At 40.9% G+C, this 15435-nt stretch overlaps 1 protein-coding gene across 13 annotated transcripts in view; it reads right to left on the bottom strand.

The window, feature by feature from the left end:
* The window catches only part of RALGAPA2 (Ral GTPase activating protein catalytic subunit alpha 2), a 336447-nt gene that overhangs the window by 107606 nt on the left and 213406 nt on the right, over positions 1–15435 (bottom strand). For all 13 annotated transcript variants that reach the window (XM_032419573.1, XM_032419574.1, XM_032419572.1 and 10 more), the window contains 4 exons: positions 11635–12406; positions 10728–10799; positions 6196–6319; positions 4279–4434 (listed from right to left, as the gene is read on the bottom strand). In XM_032419573.1, the coding sequence (XP_032275464.1) occupies positions 4279–4434; positions 6196–6319; positions 10728–10799; positions 11635–12406 (1124 nt within the window). The remainder of the gene's footprint in view (positions 1–4278; positions 4435–6195; positions 6320–10727; positions 10800–11634; positions 12407–15435) is intronic.

The following is a 15435-nucleotide window of genomic DNA, read 5'->3' on the forward strand; positions in this document are numbered from 1 at the left end:
TCTGACCACAAAAGAAAACTCTGAGGTGACCCCAACATGGCCTCTTTTCCATTTACAAGGTTACAAAGGAAGTTGGCTTGCGGCAATGCTTTCCTATTCTTTACTCTTTCATGCTTCTGGGAATGACTGTGTAAGTCAATTTTTTAAAAAGACTTACACCAGTACCTTTGTACTACTGTGAGGTACAGGTGCGATTGCAGGTAACCCCTATGGTGAGGGGCGCACGATTCAACTGTGTCTGAGCTTGGGCGCTGGGATAAATGCAACTGTGGGTGTTGAGCACAAGTCACGATGATCCAGAACAATTCAATGGTGTCTACAACTTTCTAAGTGTAAAATTACCCAGTACATTTTTCTTCTTCTTCTTCCCCTATCACATATAAAGGCTAAAAGGGTAGCAGGCAAAAGGTGTAGCCAAGCCATTACCACCATAAATAGCTAAAAGAAAAAGAAAGACACCAAGTTCTCATAGCAACACTGAACGTCTCCCTCTATTCCTCTATTTCCACCTCTCTTTCTTTTCTCTTTCCTTTCTAATAAAACATGCTAAGCTCTCACAACACACTCCTGAAATTCAATCGTTTTCGAGTGAAAACATGGTAGTCAGCATTACCAGCAACACAATAAAGGCAGGTTTTCAAGGGAAATAGGAACTGTATCAAATTGAAACTTGGTGGTGGTGGGGGGGTGGATTTAGCCCAGCAGAAGAGAATTGTGACAGTGGGGCTGCCCTCACCCTGTCAAGAGAGGCAAACTGCCGGGTAGTTTTGTTGTGCTCCTTGACATAATGCCGGCACAAAAGTCGCAATGGGAATAACACACCTACTACACACCCTCTAAATGTGGGGCTATCACCTCACGCCAGCACCCTAAAACCTGTGATGATTCCTTTCAATCCAGAAGCATAAGTTGCTCAAGGCATTAACTCTGAGGTAATACAGTGATTACTGAAATTTTGCAGTTACTCTCCCTTTTCTCAATTAGGTTCCTCAATTATATAATCCACATAAGTCTCTTCTAATTCTGTTTGGACTGAGTTCTCAGAACCATAGCAAGGGAGAATAGTATCACATGGACAGACCCGTCCTCCCAGTGTGGCATTTCTGTAATTAAGGAAAAGCTATTTCTGTGTGGTAATGATACAATACTCATCATCTCAAAGCTGCTTTCAATGTCATGTGCTCCACATCTCTGGACAAGCCACAGTTTAATTGGCTAACTCACAAAACTAAGGGCTAAGGCCACAGGACCCACTGACTGGTAGATCTGGAGCAGAGAGCAAAAACATGCCCTCTTCCGCCTCAGACCAGAACATAAGCAGGTGAAACAAGTAAAACTAACCCAGCCAAAATGTTCACCATGTCAGAAGAGGAAGGAATACTCTGGAAGCTTCAATGTGTTGCTCAATTTAAAGGGGATTTCATTACAGAGATGTCATTTTGTTGAGTTCTGGAGAATTCTGAGTAGAGGCCCCCCGTCTGAAATCCACCAGTGAGTTTGTTGCGTGCATGCAAGTCAAGCTGGTATGACTCATGTATGATCTGCGAAAGACCGATGAGTCTCGTCCTGGGATGGAGCTGTCATTCACGCCAGCTACAGTTTCAATTGCACAACAGGCTCCAGAATGCATGGATGCTTAACAGGCTCGGAACAAATGCTCGCTTCTTCAGTCTTAAGAAATCAACCCCATGTCCTGCTACTTCTCATCCTGACAGAGTTTCAAAGTCCTTCGCCTGGGCCATTCTGCCTGCTGCTGCCAGGCGGCACGCACTGGTGACACTGGTCATGGTACACACCTAATAGGCTGACCTCCTTTCCCGACTAATTGCATTACATCGCCAGCTGGCTCCAGAAGGAGTCGTCTGTTTGATTGAAGAATTCCTGCTCCTCAGTAGGCCCGGCTGCTACTTTTACTAAGTAACAGTCAGGCCTGACATCCCCATTGTTCAGCTGACAGTGTGCCCATCCTAAAATCTAAGTTTTATTTGTAAATTAACCAAGAAACTTCCTGCCAGAACAGTGCTGCCTGGAGACTGATAATGTGGGCCTTTCATCCCTTTTCACTCGTACTGTATCACTGCCAATTTGTTTTTTATGCGGCTGGCCAGCCTGAGGCTATAAAAGCCTTGTAAGACATAAGTGCAATTATAGTCCTGGAGTCAAATGAATTGGACAAATCCAATAGCACAGCTCTGTCCCCACTCTGCAAACCCCTACAGCAGTTAGATTAGCTGTGAAAAATCTAATCTAGCTAGAGCTAACAAATTTCTGCAGTGAAGGATCAAGAGTTCAGTATGGGGTTGCAACCGGATTGCGGAATTGAAAAAGTGCCCCCATGACAGGGGCAGAAGAGAGCATGAATCACTTTAGGATTTTGCAGCTCATTTTTAAGCTGTTAGGGACAATTTAGTTAGAATAAGACAAGGAACTGTGGGCTGCTGTTACTGTGACTGATTTTTAGTCTGGCTGTGAGACATCCTGATAAAGAGAGTTTGTCACTAATGATGCTAAATCTCGGAGCTGCAAAAGGTATCAGCTGAATTTTGATTATTACAGTAGGGAATCTTTCAACCAGGCCAAGCCTTGCAACATTATTTATAGCAAGGCGTTTTATCAAGAAAACATGACGTCTTTTTACAAAAGAAAAAAAAAAAGAGAGAAAAAGGAAGAGGGAAAAAAAAAAAAAGAATCCTACCTAGGAAATAATTTTTAAAGATATTTTAAATAAACATATTAACAAAATAGTTCTCAGTCATAAAAAAGTCATAGAATGTGGCAACATATGTGCAGATTATCAGCAATTTACAAGGTACTGCAAATAAAAAGGATGTGGAAGCCTTGCCTAAGGTCTTGGTAATCTGAAACAGAGCCGGGTCCTCCCTTCAATAAGAATGTCGCCACCAGGGTGGCCATCAAAACCTAAGACGGGGAGGCAGCTCCTCCATGGCTGAGGGAGGCAGCACACGGCCATCATGCTCTGCACATCCCAGGCACTTAGTCACCGTGAAAGTTGTCTGTGATTGTGCCGTGACCCAAGCTCTAAGGTCTTATAAACACCACTGCCCACGATATAGGAGGTTTAGACGTCTGGGGCTACAGTGATGAAAAGGCAAAACTGCAGAGAAAAGAGATGAGGTGGTAACAGTGGGGCCCACTGGCCAATATCAGTCACCTCCTAATGGGGCAGGAGAAATAAGATTCAATTAGACCAGTGGGCAATGACGAGGGCTAATGTTAGAGATCTTACACCAGGCACCATGCTAAGCAGTTTCATGGGCATTATCCATTTACTTCACAACAACCCTGGGACATAGGCTGATTTCAATTTCGTTTAGTAGATGGGGAAACTGAGGCATGGGCTAGTAACAGTTGAGCCCAGGTCTGCCTGTCTCCAGACCCTGGCTATATCCACCACACTAGATCCACCAATGGCAACCTTAGCTTCTCAATGAGCTGTTTTCCCACCCACTCAGGTCTGCAGTTTTTCTTGCATCCTTGTAGAAAGAGAGTGGGTGTGAGGTAGGGATTCCAGGCTTGCTCAGCCACCCACTAGCAGGCTAGCTGCAGTCGTTCCTTTCATCTGGAAACTCAGAGAAGTGGGTCAGATTTCTAGGCCTCCTTCCCAGACTAAGATTCCTCTTCTGTTAAGGTACTCCTCACCTCTAATAGAGGGTCGCCTGAGGTGAACATCTTGCAGGTTAGAAAGTTCAGGGCCATGTTCCCCTGGGGAGTTTCTCAGAGGTGAAGGAGGTTCCCTTCTGCCTCCAGGGCCCAAATTGGAAGAGAAACAAGGTCAGTGCCAAAGGTTGGACCCTAGGCAGGAGCACACCTGCACTTGTCATTTTCACAGATACTGCCCACTTGCCCCCAGCAAGCCTGGGAGGTGCCTGCTTTCTCAGCAATCCGTCAGTACAGGGTCCTTGCATCTTATGACCTTTGCTAACCTGAGAGGTCAACAATGTTATTTTCTGTCAATTAACAGTCAGGTGAGGGAAAATCCAAAATTAACAACATTTAAGACCCTTCCTTTTCCTAAATCTTAATCTTAGGATCTAAGACTCAAATGACTGATTGCTTTTCATTTATTTCTTTGTCTAGTTTGTGCCAAGCTAGATATTTCAGATTAATTACAACTGTAGCTTGAGAAGATATACACTGAAATTGCATCCAGAGGAAATCAGTCTTGGTGCATGTTATGCCAAGGCCTTTGATTTGGACTAGGAGAGCCTCACCTACAAACCATGGTGGCTAAGAATGGTCCTCAAAGAGGCTTCTTACCTTTTTGGTGAGTGAATCATCTGAGTCTGATGGCATCCGAGTTGAAACGTGGAAAATGACTTCCACAGTCGAGGTAGCATAGTAAGGAGCAGTCTGCCCCGTGCTGCCATTGCGTTGAAGTCCGCCCATGAACCCACAGTGGGTTGAGAGATCCACCTGATGCAGGTAACAAAGAGGAAAGAGTGAGGGTCAACCCTAAATTGTCCTCATTCACCAAGCAAGAATGTCCTTTGTTTTAAAGAAATCTAATTATTTTCATTTTTATAGCTTTCTGATAAAAAACAAATGTAATACTAAATTAGACAAAATCAAAACATGAAAGAAACATTCACAATGAAAGTGCTCCAAAATCCTATCAATCTAAGAAAGGCACCATCACAAATTTGGTGCATATTTCTCTAACTTTTTTCCATCCTATACACACGAACATATGTATACATGAGTGTGTATGTATGTGTATTTATATGTATTTATGTACACACACACACACACACACACACACACAGTTTCCCTATTGATGGATTTATGGGATTTTCTGCTTTCTCAAACAGTGCTGGTGTGATCAAATCACAAGGAGCATTCAAAGGAATGTTTTGGTAGGCTGTTGTATCAAAGGGTACAGATGTTTTGAAATTTAACAGCCATTGCTAACCTATCTTTCAAAGGGGTTGTTCTGATTTACACCACTACAAGTCTGGGAGTTATCATTCTTTTTTTTTTATCATTCTTTTTCAAGCTACGATGTAAATGCTCACTTCTTAGTCAATGCCTAGGACCTCCCCCCCCTTTTTCTTAAATTTAACTTTTCATGAACTGGTATTCTTTCAGTAAAGCACCTATTGTAACACAATTGAAAAAAAAGCAATAGAAGAATCTCTTCTGTGCCAAATACAATCAATATGTACACTAAACTAATGTTCTAGTCTTTTCTTAAAATTCCAGTTATGAATGTGTGGTTTAAAAAGTATAGTAGTTAAAATAATTAAGTATATTCTACCCAGTAAATAAGAAGTCACTTTATTAGTAAGAAGGACAATTTATTGGAGTACAGTAACACTTTTAGACTAAAATCTACTTGACATTTTATAAAGTACATGGTCTTGACCTTAATGTAGGCTTCTCCTGTCCTCATCTCCATATTAGTTTCCTTGCTAACATTTAACTCTCAGAGACAAGTCTTATTTATGCACCCAGAGAGTTTCCCACAGCACAGATAACCAAGAAACCAAAACAAAAGTAAGGAAAAGTAAGAAAACTATTTCAGATATGCTGATTTCCATTATAACTACTCTGAGTTCTTTTAGATTCTGGAAATATATTTTCCTTTAGATTTATGTTCCAAGAGACAGATGGGTGTGTGTGTGTGGGCACGCGTGTGTATAAATGTATACGTCTGTCTGTCAGAGTATCATTTAGCAGAGAAAAAGCAAATTCTTTCAGTATCAGTCATCCTGGGATCTCTCTTAGGGAAAGAGGTTGGCTGCTAAACCTTCATGGCTACTCTATTCTATTTTCATGCCAATTTTTTACTTCATCCAGCTCTTTCTTCATATTTTTCACCCACCAAGTCACTGATTTCTTCTCCAATCTCCATACTGTAGCTGAAGCCAATGCTTCTCTGCCTATACTTATCTTCTCTTCCCACAAACTGTCTATGGCTGGGTGAGCCAATCTGACTATTCAGTTTGGATAAAAAGCAGATGAAATAACATTAAAAGAAAAGTTAAGGGAAATAAAAGTTCATGTATGAAGTACTGAAAAGCAACTAACAGAAGATGTCAAATTCAATACATTCATCAACTCCATAAGGCTACCTGTACTAGATTTGAATGTAAAACCTTGTATAATCGATGTCCAGTTTACATACATCCTTAAATAGTGCTGGTCAATAAACAGCTCCCAAATGAAATGAATTACCTCCCATCCAAGTCCGGCAACAAAGTCTTCATATGCTTGGCTTCCTCTTTCATTGGAGAGGATTGAACACTTGTCTTCTTGACCTTCAGCAATGTAAAACACTGCAATTTTGTGCGTTTCACGGCTATAAATTTTTAAATTTAAAGGAGTTAGAATTCTCATATTTAAAATTTTATTTCACTACAGCCACCAGCATGACTCCTAATACAGAGCTTACATTTATGGAGAATTTACTAGGGGTCAGTCACTGTTCTGAGAAGGTTCGACACACGTTCTCATTCACTCTTTGCAAACACTCCAAAGAGACAAGTAATTATCATCACTTCCCTTGTAGAGGTGGTTGAAAGGAAGCACAGAAAATTAAACAAAAAGCACACATAGCAAGTGGGAGACCAGGAATTGAAGCAGGGCAGTCTGGTTCTTGAGATCACTCTCAGAACATGTGATATATTTAATTGCATGTTAGAACACACTGTGTGACAAACTCTACATTTTTGGCACAGAAAAATATATGTGAAAGCATTTCACATAGATATCAGTTGAGACTAGGTCTATGTGACTGCCTACATTTTACTTAACACACTTGGAGAGAAGGATATTGGATAGCTCCCTGACTGGAACTGTACAATGTGCTAACACTTTATGAGAAACAAAAGCTTCTTCTAAGCAGAACATGCTTAGGTACTTTATTTGTGAGGAGATGCACCCACTCTGTGTTCTGACTAATCTGAGGGAACCAGGTAGAGTGGACAGATGTCCAGAGGAACCTCTTAGGCCATAGAAATCCTTCACCCACTACCTCCATGATGGATTTTGGGTGCTTTGCTGTTAAATCAAGTAAACATGATCTGTACTTTGAAGACAGGAGTCCTGTCTTTTTGCCTGTTGTACATCTACCCTGGTCCTTGGCATATAGTAGCTGCTCAGCTAAATCTCTGCTGACCAGAGACCCAATGCTATATTTAAATATATTAATATCCAATTTCTACAAATTATATCCTATAGTAAAGTGTCGAAATAACTAGACTTTTACCTGGCAATTTGGTGATAGTTTAGAGGTGAAGACACTGTGCTAATTCAGAGCTTTCATCAAGAACCACTCATTCCATGGCCCCATCATCCAAGAGTTTTACTCCGGTCTCTATTTTCTAAAAGTTTGGATTATCGCCTGCAGAGCAGTTCCACCTTCCTTATTGTTTTTGCATTGCATTCTAAAAAATCTCATAGGGAAAACTGTCAAGTGTCAAACAATATGGAAATGTTTCTATTGTCTTAACTATTCAACATTTTAGCACTATAATCTGATTAGACATCTATACTGGTGGAATTTGGGCTCTATATTTTAACATATTTGCAAATATTTCCTTTTGCAGGAGTTACGTTTCTACTTAATAAGCAGAATGAAATGAAACTCAACTAAAAAGTCATAAAAAGGAATCAAGGAGGAGAGTACTCTCCTTCTATTTATCTAGGTAGCTTATTCATTCCCCCCACAGTTTATGTAAAAGAAATGTACTTAAGAGAAAAATTAGAAAATACAGAAAGGAAAGAGAAGAATAAAAAATTCACTTATGTTCTTTGCTTCTATGTTGAAATAGCAACTGTTACCATTTTAGGGTGCATTTTCACATACAAAAATGAGAAGCCACTATACCCTGTTTTGCAACTGATAATTTTCACTTAAAATATTTGCGAACACATTTTTTGTGTAAAAGATGCATAACATAAAAGTCACCATTTAAACCATTTTTGAGTGGGAACACTTTCATACCATGTAATTGTATGGCAAAGTTATTAATGGTTGTGTAACATTCCATACACGAATACACCTTATCCCAAATCCTTGTCATTGGACCTTTAAGTTGCTTCCAGTTTTAAAGACACTGTAACATTATCTTTATATGTCCTTCGAATACATTCATAGAAAAAGAATCTCGGTCATTGCCCACTTTTAAAGCTTTTGATGAGTGCTGTCCTGCTGCCCCTGGAGAAGGTGGACATCCTGAACGCTCTGCCTGGCGTGGTACAAGTACACAGTTGGGGGCACCTCTCTTAACGGGAACCGTTGCTACGAGAAGAAGGAAGTTTTGTGGTGATAGATCCAGGGGATTGATGCTCTAGAGTAGAGACCTTGTGCTCTCAGACTGTCAGAAAGCTTGTCCTCATGCAATATGGAGCCCTGAAACTGCCACACCATTTATTCCCTCAGTGACAGGCAGGACACTCCCGCAGCCTAGAATCTGACTAGCTTATTCTCAGAGCTATAATAATTTGGGGGCTCGGATGATGACAGAGATCATGACCTATGACCCAAAAGACTGTCTCTTTCAACAAAAGGAGAAAAAGTATAGTCACTCAATTCCTTTCTGCAGCTCTCTCTGTATATGCAAAAGTCCTCAGCATGTGATTGTTCTCTATTCTATACATATATCAAGACCATCTCAGGTTTATCTGAAACATTTTTGTTGACTCTCCTCAAAGTCCAAGCTTTTTATCTTGTAGCTGCTCGCAGGTCCTTGAGTCCTCATTAACTCAACATGGGAGCACAGGAGCTAAGCCCCAGTGACTGCCTGACTGATGTAGGTGTGAGGAAAGGTGACCTTTAGCTGTAAACATTCATCAAATTTCACATCCTCCAAAATGTTAGCACCACAGAGAGCCTGCTAGGATCAGAGCTGTGTCTGGTCTTATTAGAGCTAGGCTTTTGAAATGATAATTAGCAACAGCACTTCATATCCATAAGCTGCACCACCAATGCATGAAGGAGCAGGTAATTCAGGAACGCACGCACATAAAATCAACAATTTCCTCTTCCTCATTAGAATGCATTTTTCTTTCTTATTAGGAATAGACTAAAATAGCTCAGTGTCCTTGTGCTGTCACATTAAAAAGCCAAACAAAGAAAAAAACATGATTTTAACTTTCACCTTACCATGTGGTGACAAGAGGTATTAATATTTAAAAGAGGAACCCACTGTAATTTGCATGTGCGTTCATCACACTTTTTACACCTTCGCTATCTTCATGGTATATAGATGATAGTTGCAAGACAGTCTCTACTTTTCCTAAGAACATGCTAAGCAGGAACCATGCCTTGACAGCAGGGAGATAAATGGGTATTAGAAATAAATAGAGCCATACTAACTAAAAGTTGAGGGACAAGGTATGTTCTTACCTACTAACTGACCAATACATGGGACTGTCTAGATTTCCCATACCTAGAGTCCCCAAGTTATTTCCACTTTTTTTTTTTTTCAAAAAGAACCTCAAAAACACCCTGTACAATAAAGTAAGTTGATACCTTTTTTATGGATATCAAGAAGACACTAAATCCAGGAGTTGGGGTTTTAAGCAAACGTTAATCAAGGGACAGAGGATTTGCTGATCAGCTCTCCAAAGCCATGTTTTACTGCAACAGCACCCCAGAGAGCTCATTCAATTGTACCTCATGCAACTAAAGTGCATTAACACTCAGCAAATTGGCCACAATTACAAGATACCAATGTATTCACTTAATACTAGGAAGCATGGAGTAATTCAGCATATGCTTGAAAAGCTGAGTTTGGAGCCCAAGTGACTGCTTGTTTAATACTGGAGGACAAAGGGGAGAGAGAAGTGAACCCCTGAGTCCTTCACAAGAAACCCCTCGCAGAGTTTCCACAAAGAATTTGGTCTCTATTCCTCTAGAGAAAAAGAAGCATAACAACAATTGGGAAACTGAATATGATGAAGGGCAATGTGAGGAATAATGGCTTCAGGTTTTTCATCTGTAATGAGATACCTAATGATATTCCTCTGGGGAATAAAACAGGAACAAAAAGCTATTTTTTAGAAAATGAGTTTTTTTTTTTTTTTAAACTAAGATTAAACAAGCAGTTTATTCAAGACTTTTAAGCACCTGTTATGTACCAAGCACTACACTTACTGTTGCCTGAGATGTTTTTGGAAGCACACATTTCCCCAAATCAAAAACTGGTCCTGAGTTCATCTGGAGAATTGCTTCTAAGATTGTACAGATAAGGGGCGGACCTGAGATTTGACCAGCTCTGAGAAGAAGGCTCACTACTACACACTGGTTTTAAGCTTGCCCACGTTGTAGCGCAGAGACTACAGCCAGTGCATTGGCACAGAGCACGGGTTATGAAGTCAGACTCACTTGGTTCAAACAAAATGGTTACATGTGAGCACATGTGAGCACTGTTTGGGCCTGGTAAGCCTCTGTTCCTCACTGGAGAAAGAGGTGGCTACAGAGATTAAATGAGAATGAATGTCCACTGGCTGCCACATGAAAAGGTCCTCAACCAAAGACACAGATTAGATGGGAGCAATGACCTCTTTTTAGTGTAGCAAGCATGTAAGCTTATTCCTCAAGGGGAAAAACACCAAAGCTATGGCATGTGCAGACGTCACCAGATTCTAGTTACAGAATGACCTTTGGGTGTCTCTGTAGGTGTATTCATTCCTGCAGCTCTGTCATCCAAGCACACACAATGATAGGTAGGAAGGAAGTGGTCTGATATACTTTCACATACCACTGACGGGAGTCCAGATTTTTTAGCTCTCTCAACAGTTTTGAATTTTTCTTCAACAGATGGAAATTTTTTCTATTAAAAAAAAGAGATGGAAGAAAAGTTGTGTAATCACAGACCAATTCTGCCATTTCCAATCAATCAATTAACAAACCTACCTACTCATCCATCCACGTACCCATCCATAACCTTCCTCCTTCATGAAAGATTTGTGATCTGAGCCCACAGATGAACTCCATTCTCCCTAAGACATTCAAAGGCATCAAAATTCCACGGCGTCCCATCCCGACCCATTGACACAGGATGGCTCTGAGGTGAAAGAACGTTTCACTGATGTGTGTGTGCCTGTGCCTCTCTTCACTATCAGCTCTGCTGTGAATCCCTTCTCCCTACCTCTGCCCTTAGAAACCCCACTCCACTGTCAGGGCCCAGCTCAAACCCACCCCTTCCACAGATCACTGTCTCACACTTCGTACTGGATTAACTGTTCCTCTCAGACTCCTGAGTCATGCTGTCTTTCATCAGAGTCGTGCCAAGTATACCTCCTTCACCAGACCTAAGGTGAGATGGTGGCTTATTCATCTTTGTAGTCCATTTGCATCTTTTGTGCCAACACAAGCAATTATGGACAGAGCAGTAATCAAAACACACACACGTGCGCACGTGCACGCATACACAGAAAATGTCTGGTACCCTTGAAAATACACGAGATGCCTAAAATTCAACCTGTGCATCAGTACAGCACAATTAGTTTCACTTGTAGCTCTAATTTAGCAGTAGAAAATAAGCTGCAAATGCAGAAAGAAAAATCTCCATTTCTATTCTCTGCTTCTCAAACCCCAAATTGAGGACAAGAACACACACACAAACATAATGATAAAATAGGTGAAGGTCTAGAGAGGACTGTTACCTTCTGTCCCAAGAATTCATCCCCAAGTCATCGAGCAACAACCTGCAGAAATAAAAGGGTCCTCGTGGCTCTACTGGTGAGGGCTGCTCCTGGCTGGTGACTCTCATGGCCGAGTCAGAGTTACACCTCTGGATGTAGTCGTCTTCTTGGGCATTCTGGCGCAAAATGACCTCGATGATTTCCTTCTCCTGGTCATGGTTCATTCCCCGCGGGGGCGGGGAGGGCTCATTTAGATTTAGCTGTGATGGTAAAAGGCATTCAGGACTTGTATGGCCAATGTTTTCAAGTAATTTGTCGAGGACATCATCTCCCTCCTCACTTTGAGAAAAATCTTTCTGAGCTCCCAAAGCTTGAGGTTGCCAGCCCGAAATCAGAAATGCAGGATTTCTGCCACTGGGTGCTAAGCAGCCTTCCAATGGTCCATACAAAACCTTCCCATCCCAAGAGTACTTCCCTGAGATATCCCGCACAATGACTCTGACGTCTGACAGGGCACCCCCCCGCGAGGCGCCTGCTGGCCCTTCCGAGGGCGTTTGAAGGTAGGAGATGAGGGTGCTGTCATTCAGCACAAACAGCTGCAGGTTTGGGCTCCGGAACACCTCGGAGGATAGCTCGGGGGCCTCGGCGTGCACGTTGTCATGGTTCTCGCTGACCAGGCTGTGCAGCACAGCGGGGCCCCCACGCAGCGGGAAGTGACCCAGGTGGTTCACCAGGTGGGCCATCACCATGCGGGCGGTCAGAGGGATCAGCTCCAAACTCCTCCTCTTCCGCTCTGTGAGCCAGGGTAAGGCAACATAGACAGTGGGGAAGGAAGCTTAAAATCTGTACTCGGAATATTGGATTTGGTTTAGTCTGGCCATTTTTTTCATCTATTTTCTTTTTTGACACTAATTCTATTTGAATTAAAAGTACAATTTAAATAGATTGCTAGAAATAAGTCAACCAGAGAAAGACAATTATCATATGATCTGATATGTGGAATTTAAGAAACAAGGCAGAGGATCATAGGGGAAGAGAGGAAAAAGTGAAACAAGAGAGGGAGACAAACCATAAGAGACTCTTAATCTTAGGAAACAAACTGAGGGTTGCTGGGGGGGTGGGGAGATGGGGTGGCTGGGTGATGGACATTGGGGAGGGTATGTGTTGTGGGGAGCACTGGGTGTAGTAAGACTGATGAATCATAGACCTGTACCCCTGAAACAAATAATACATTATATGTTAATTAAAATAAATAAATTAATTAATTAAATAAATAGATTGCTAAAAGAACCAACTTCCATGAAGATCTCATTCTGAAAGGGACACTTAAAAATCTGTAGATACAGCAGTAAATGGGAGAAGTTCCCTGTCCTGAAAGAGCTGATGGTTCAGGGAGTTCTGGGAGGTGGAACCTGCAGCTGGAGAGGATCTGGTGGGAAAGGTGGTGGGCTGCGGGTCCAGGCCACAGACGTTACCCCACGTCCCTCACCGGGGTAAAGGCAGACGCTGATGAGGAAATGAATCAAGCCTACAACATCACAGATGGATTCGAAGCAATCTTCTTTAAGATCGTTGCGACAGGGAGGGTATGTACTATGGTGAGTGCTGTGAATTGTGCAAGACTGTTGAATCACAGATCTGTACCTTTGAAACAAATAATGCAATATATGTTAAGAAAAAAAAAAAGAAGATAGCAGGAGGGGAAGAATGAAGGGGGGGAAATCGGAGGGGGAGATGAACCATGAGAGACGATGGACTCTGAAAAACAAACTGAGGGTTCTAGAGGGGAGGGGGGTGGGAGGATGGGTTAGCCTGGTGATGGGTATTAAAGAGGGCATGTTCTGCATGGAGCACTGGGTGTTACGCACAAACAATGAATCATGGAACACTACATCAAAAACTAATGATGTAATGTATGGTGATTAACATAACAATAAAAAAAGATCGTTGCGACAATTTATGTTTTGTTGTTTGGGCATTTTAAATATTTAACAGAATCTGGTATATTAATTAACTCATGGAAATAGAAGGTTTTAACTGAATTTGCAGTTGATGATGAAATGCCTAAGAGCAACTGACTTACAAAATTTTTAAGGCTTCAAATGTGTGGAAAGACTGACACTAGCAGGTGAAGGTGGGCTCTGTGACGTGCTGGCAGGGTAAGGGAGAAGCAGAGAAACAATCTGTAAGCATGGAGGGAGACAACCACTTAAGCTTCAGAGTGGTCAGGGAAATTGTAATCTGCCAAATTTAGAAAAGAACTGTGTGTCAATCCAAGAACAAGTGAAAATGAGTTTTTAATTTCAAAAAAAATATCACTAGATATTTAAATAAGGTAAGACTTATACTTTGGGCTTACAGGTTTAGGAAATACTTGGTTTCTAAATTCACAACGGAAAACTCAAATATTAATTAAACACAAATAACTAAATTATGCTTTCTGATGCTAAACACCTTTCCTCTCAGACATTAAAAATTCAGTGAACTTATCTATGAAACATCAATTGTATGATGTATAAATCCTAGCAAGAAACAATCAACTCCTAGGGTGTAGGAACCTCAGTGATGACTAATGAACAGGATCGTCCTGACTTTTCTTGAATTTCTTCTTAATTTTTGCTATTCAGTGAACAAGAAATCGCTGTATTCAATAATGTAAAATAAAATCTCACATGAAACTTGAGTTTTCATAAGCAAAGCTCATCTACATCCATCTCTGACATTCAACTGTCCTTCCTGACCCTTGTAGAAGAGTGTATGATTTCCATACAGCTGAGAAATTTAAACACCTCAACTAATTCCCTTGAAATCACAGTTATGAATGCCTTTGCTTTTGTGTCCATATTAACTTTTTCAAAAGTTACAGATGCTTTTTATTCATGCTTATCATTCCATATGAATATGCGCTCTGTCAGAAATGTTAATGCCCCAAACAACACAGGCACAGCCCGCTGGGGGTTCAGGAGTCTATGGTGTAAGACAGCGCGTGGTGATGACTCGATGGAGCAGGCTATGGAACGAATGATAAAGGTCCAACTTGGTAAAGCCCAACACAGACAATTACAATTGGAAAAGCAACTTTCCTCTGCTTTAACTTATATAGGTTGTGCTTTCAATTTGAGATACATACAAATTTGTATTTTAAGGAACGTGTTTGAATTCTACAGTGGGAGATTAACTAGAGTCACACTAATCAAGTCATAAACTGTGACACACCCAATAAAAACTCCAAATATCTTTGGTATTGAAAAGTGGGAAAGGGAATATTTGTGAAGTAAAAATTGTTTTTTCCTTGCAGACTTCAGCTGCATCAACTGCCTGTGGTTCCCTGAAAAATAAAGAGAAAATCTAGTCTCCATTCACGAGAAAACAATCTCATAACTTCCACAAACTATGAAAAAATATAATCCAAATATTTGTCTTATTTTACTAAATTTAGAGATGAAATCGAAAAGCAGTGATTTTAGTTTGTCTTTTAACTTTCAGTTTTTAAAGCTCCCCTCTTCCTTTCTTTTTAAAGCAATTAGTTGTTAATGATGAGAAATTTGCTTTTCCTTGAGCTGGGCCAGCAGCCACCTCAGCTATTGGTAACTGAATGTGTCTCTTGCTTGTAACTATTTCAAAGTAGTATTTACATCAAATAGTACGTAATAGTGAATGAAAGAGTCACTTGAAAATAATAGATAAATATACAATATTGCTTCCCAGAAACATGTGAGAAAAAATAGTTTGGTCATGAATGATGAATTATGACACTGAATGAGGAAAAAAACTCTCAAATATGAGCACATTTTGTTTAACCTAAAATACTTCAGCTATCAT

This window comes from Phoca vitulina, unplaced genomic scaffold (assembly GCF_004348235.1).
Source record: "Phoca vitulina isolate PV1807 unplaced genomic scaffold, GSC_HSeal_1.0 scaffold22, whole genome shotgun sequence".
NCBI lineage: Eukaryota > Metazoa > Chordata > Mammalia > Carnivora > Phocidae > Phoca > Phoca vitulina.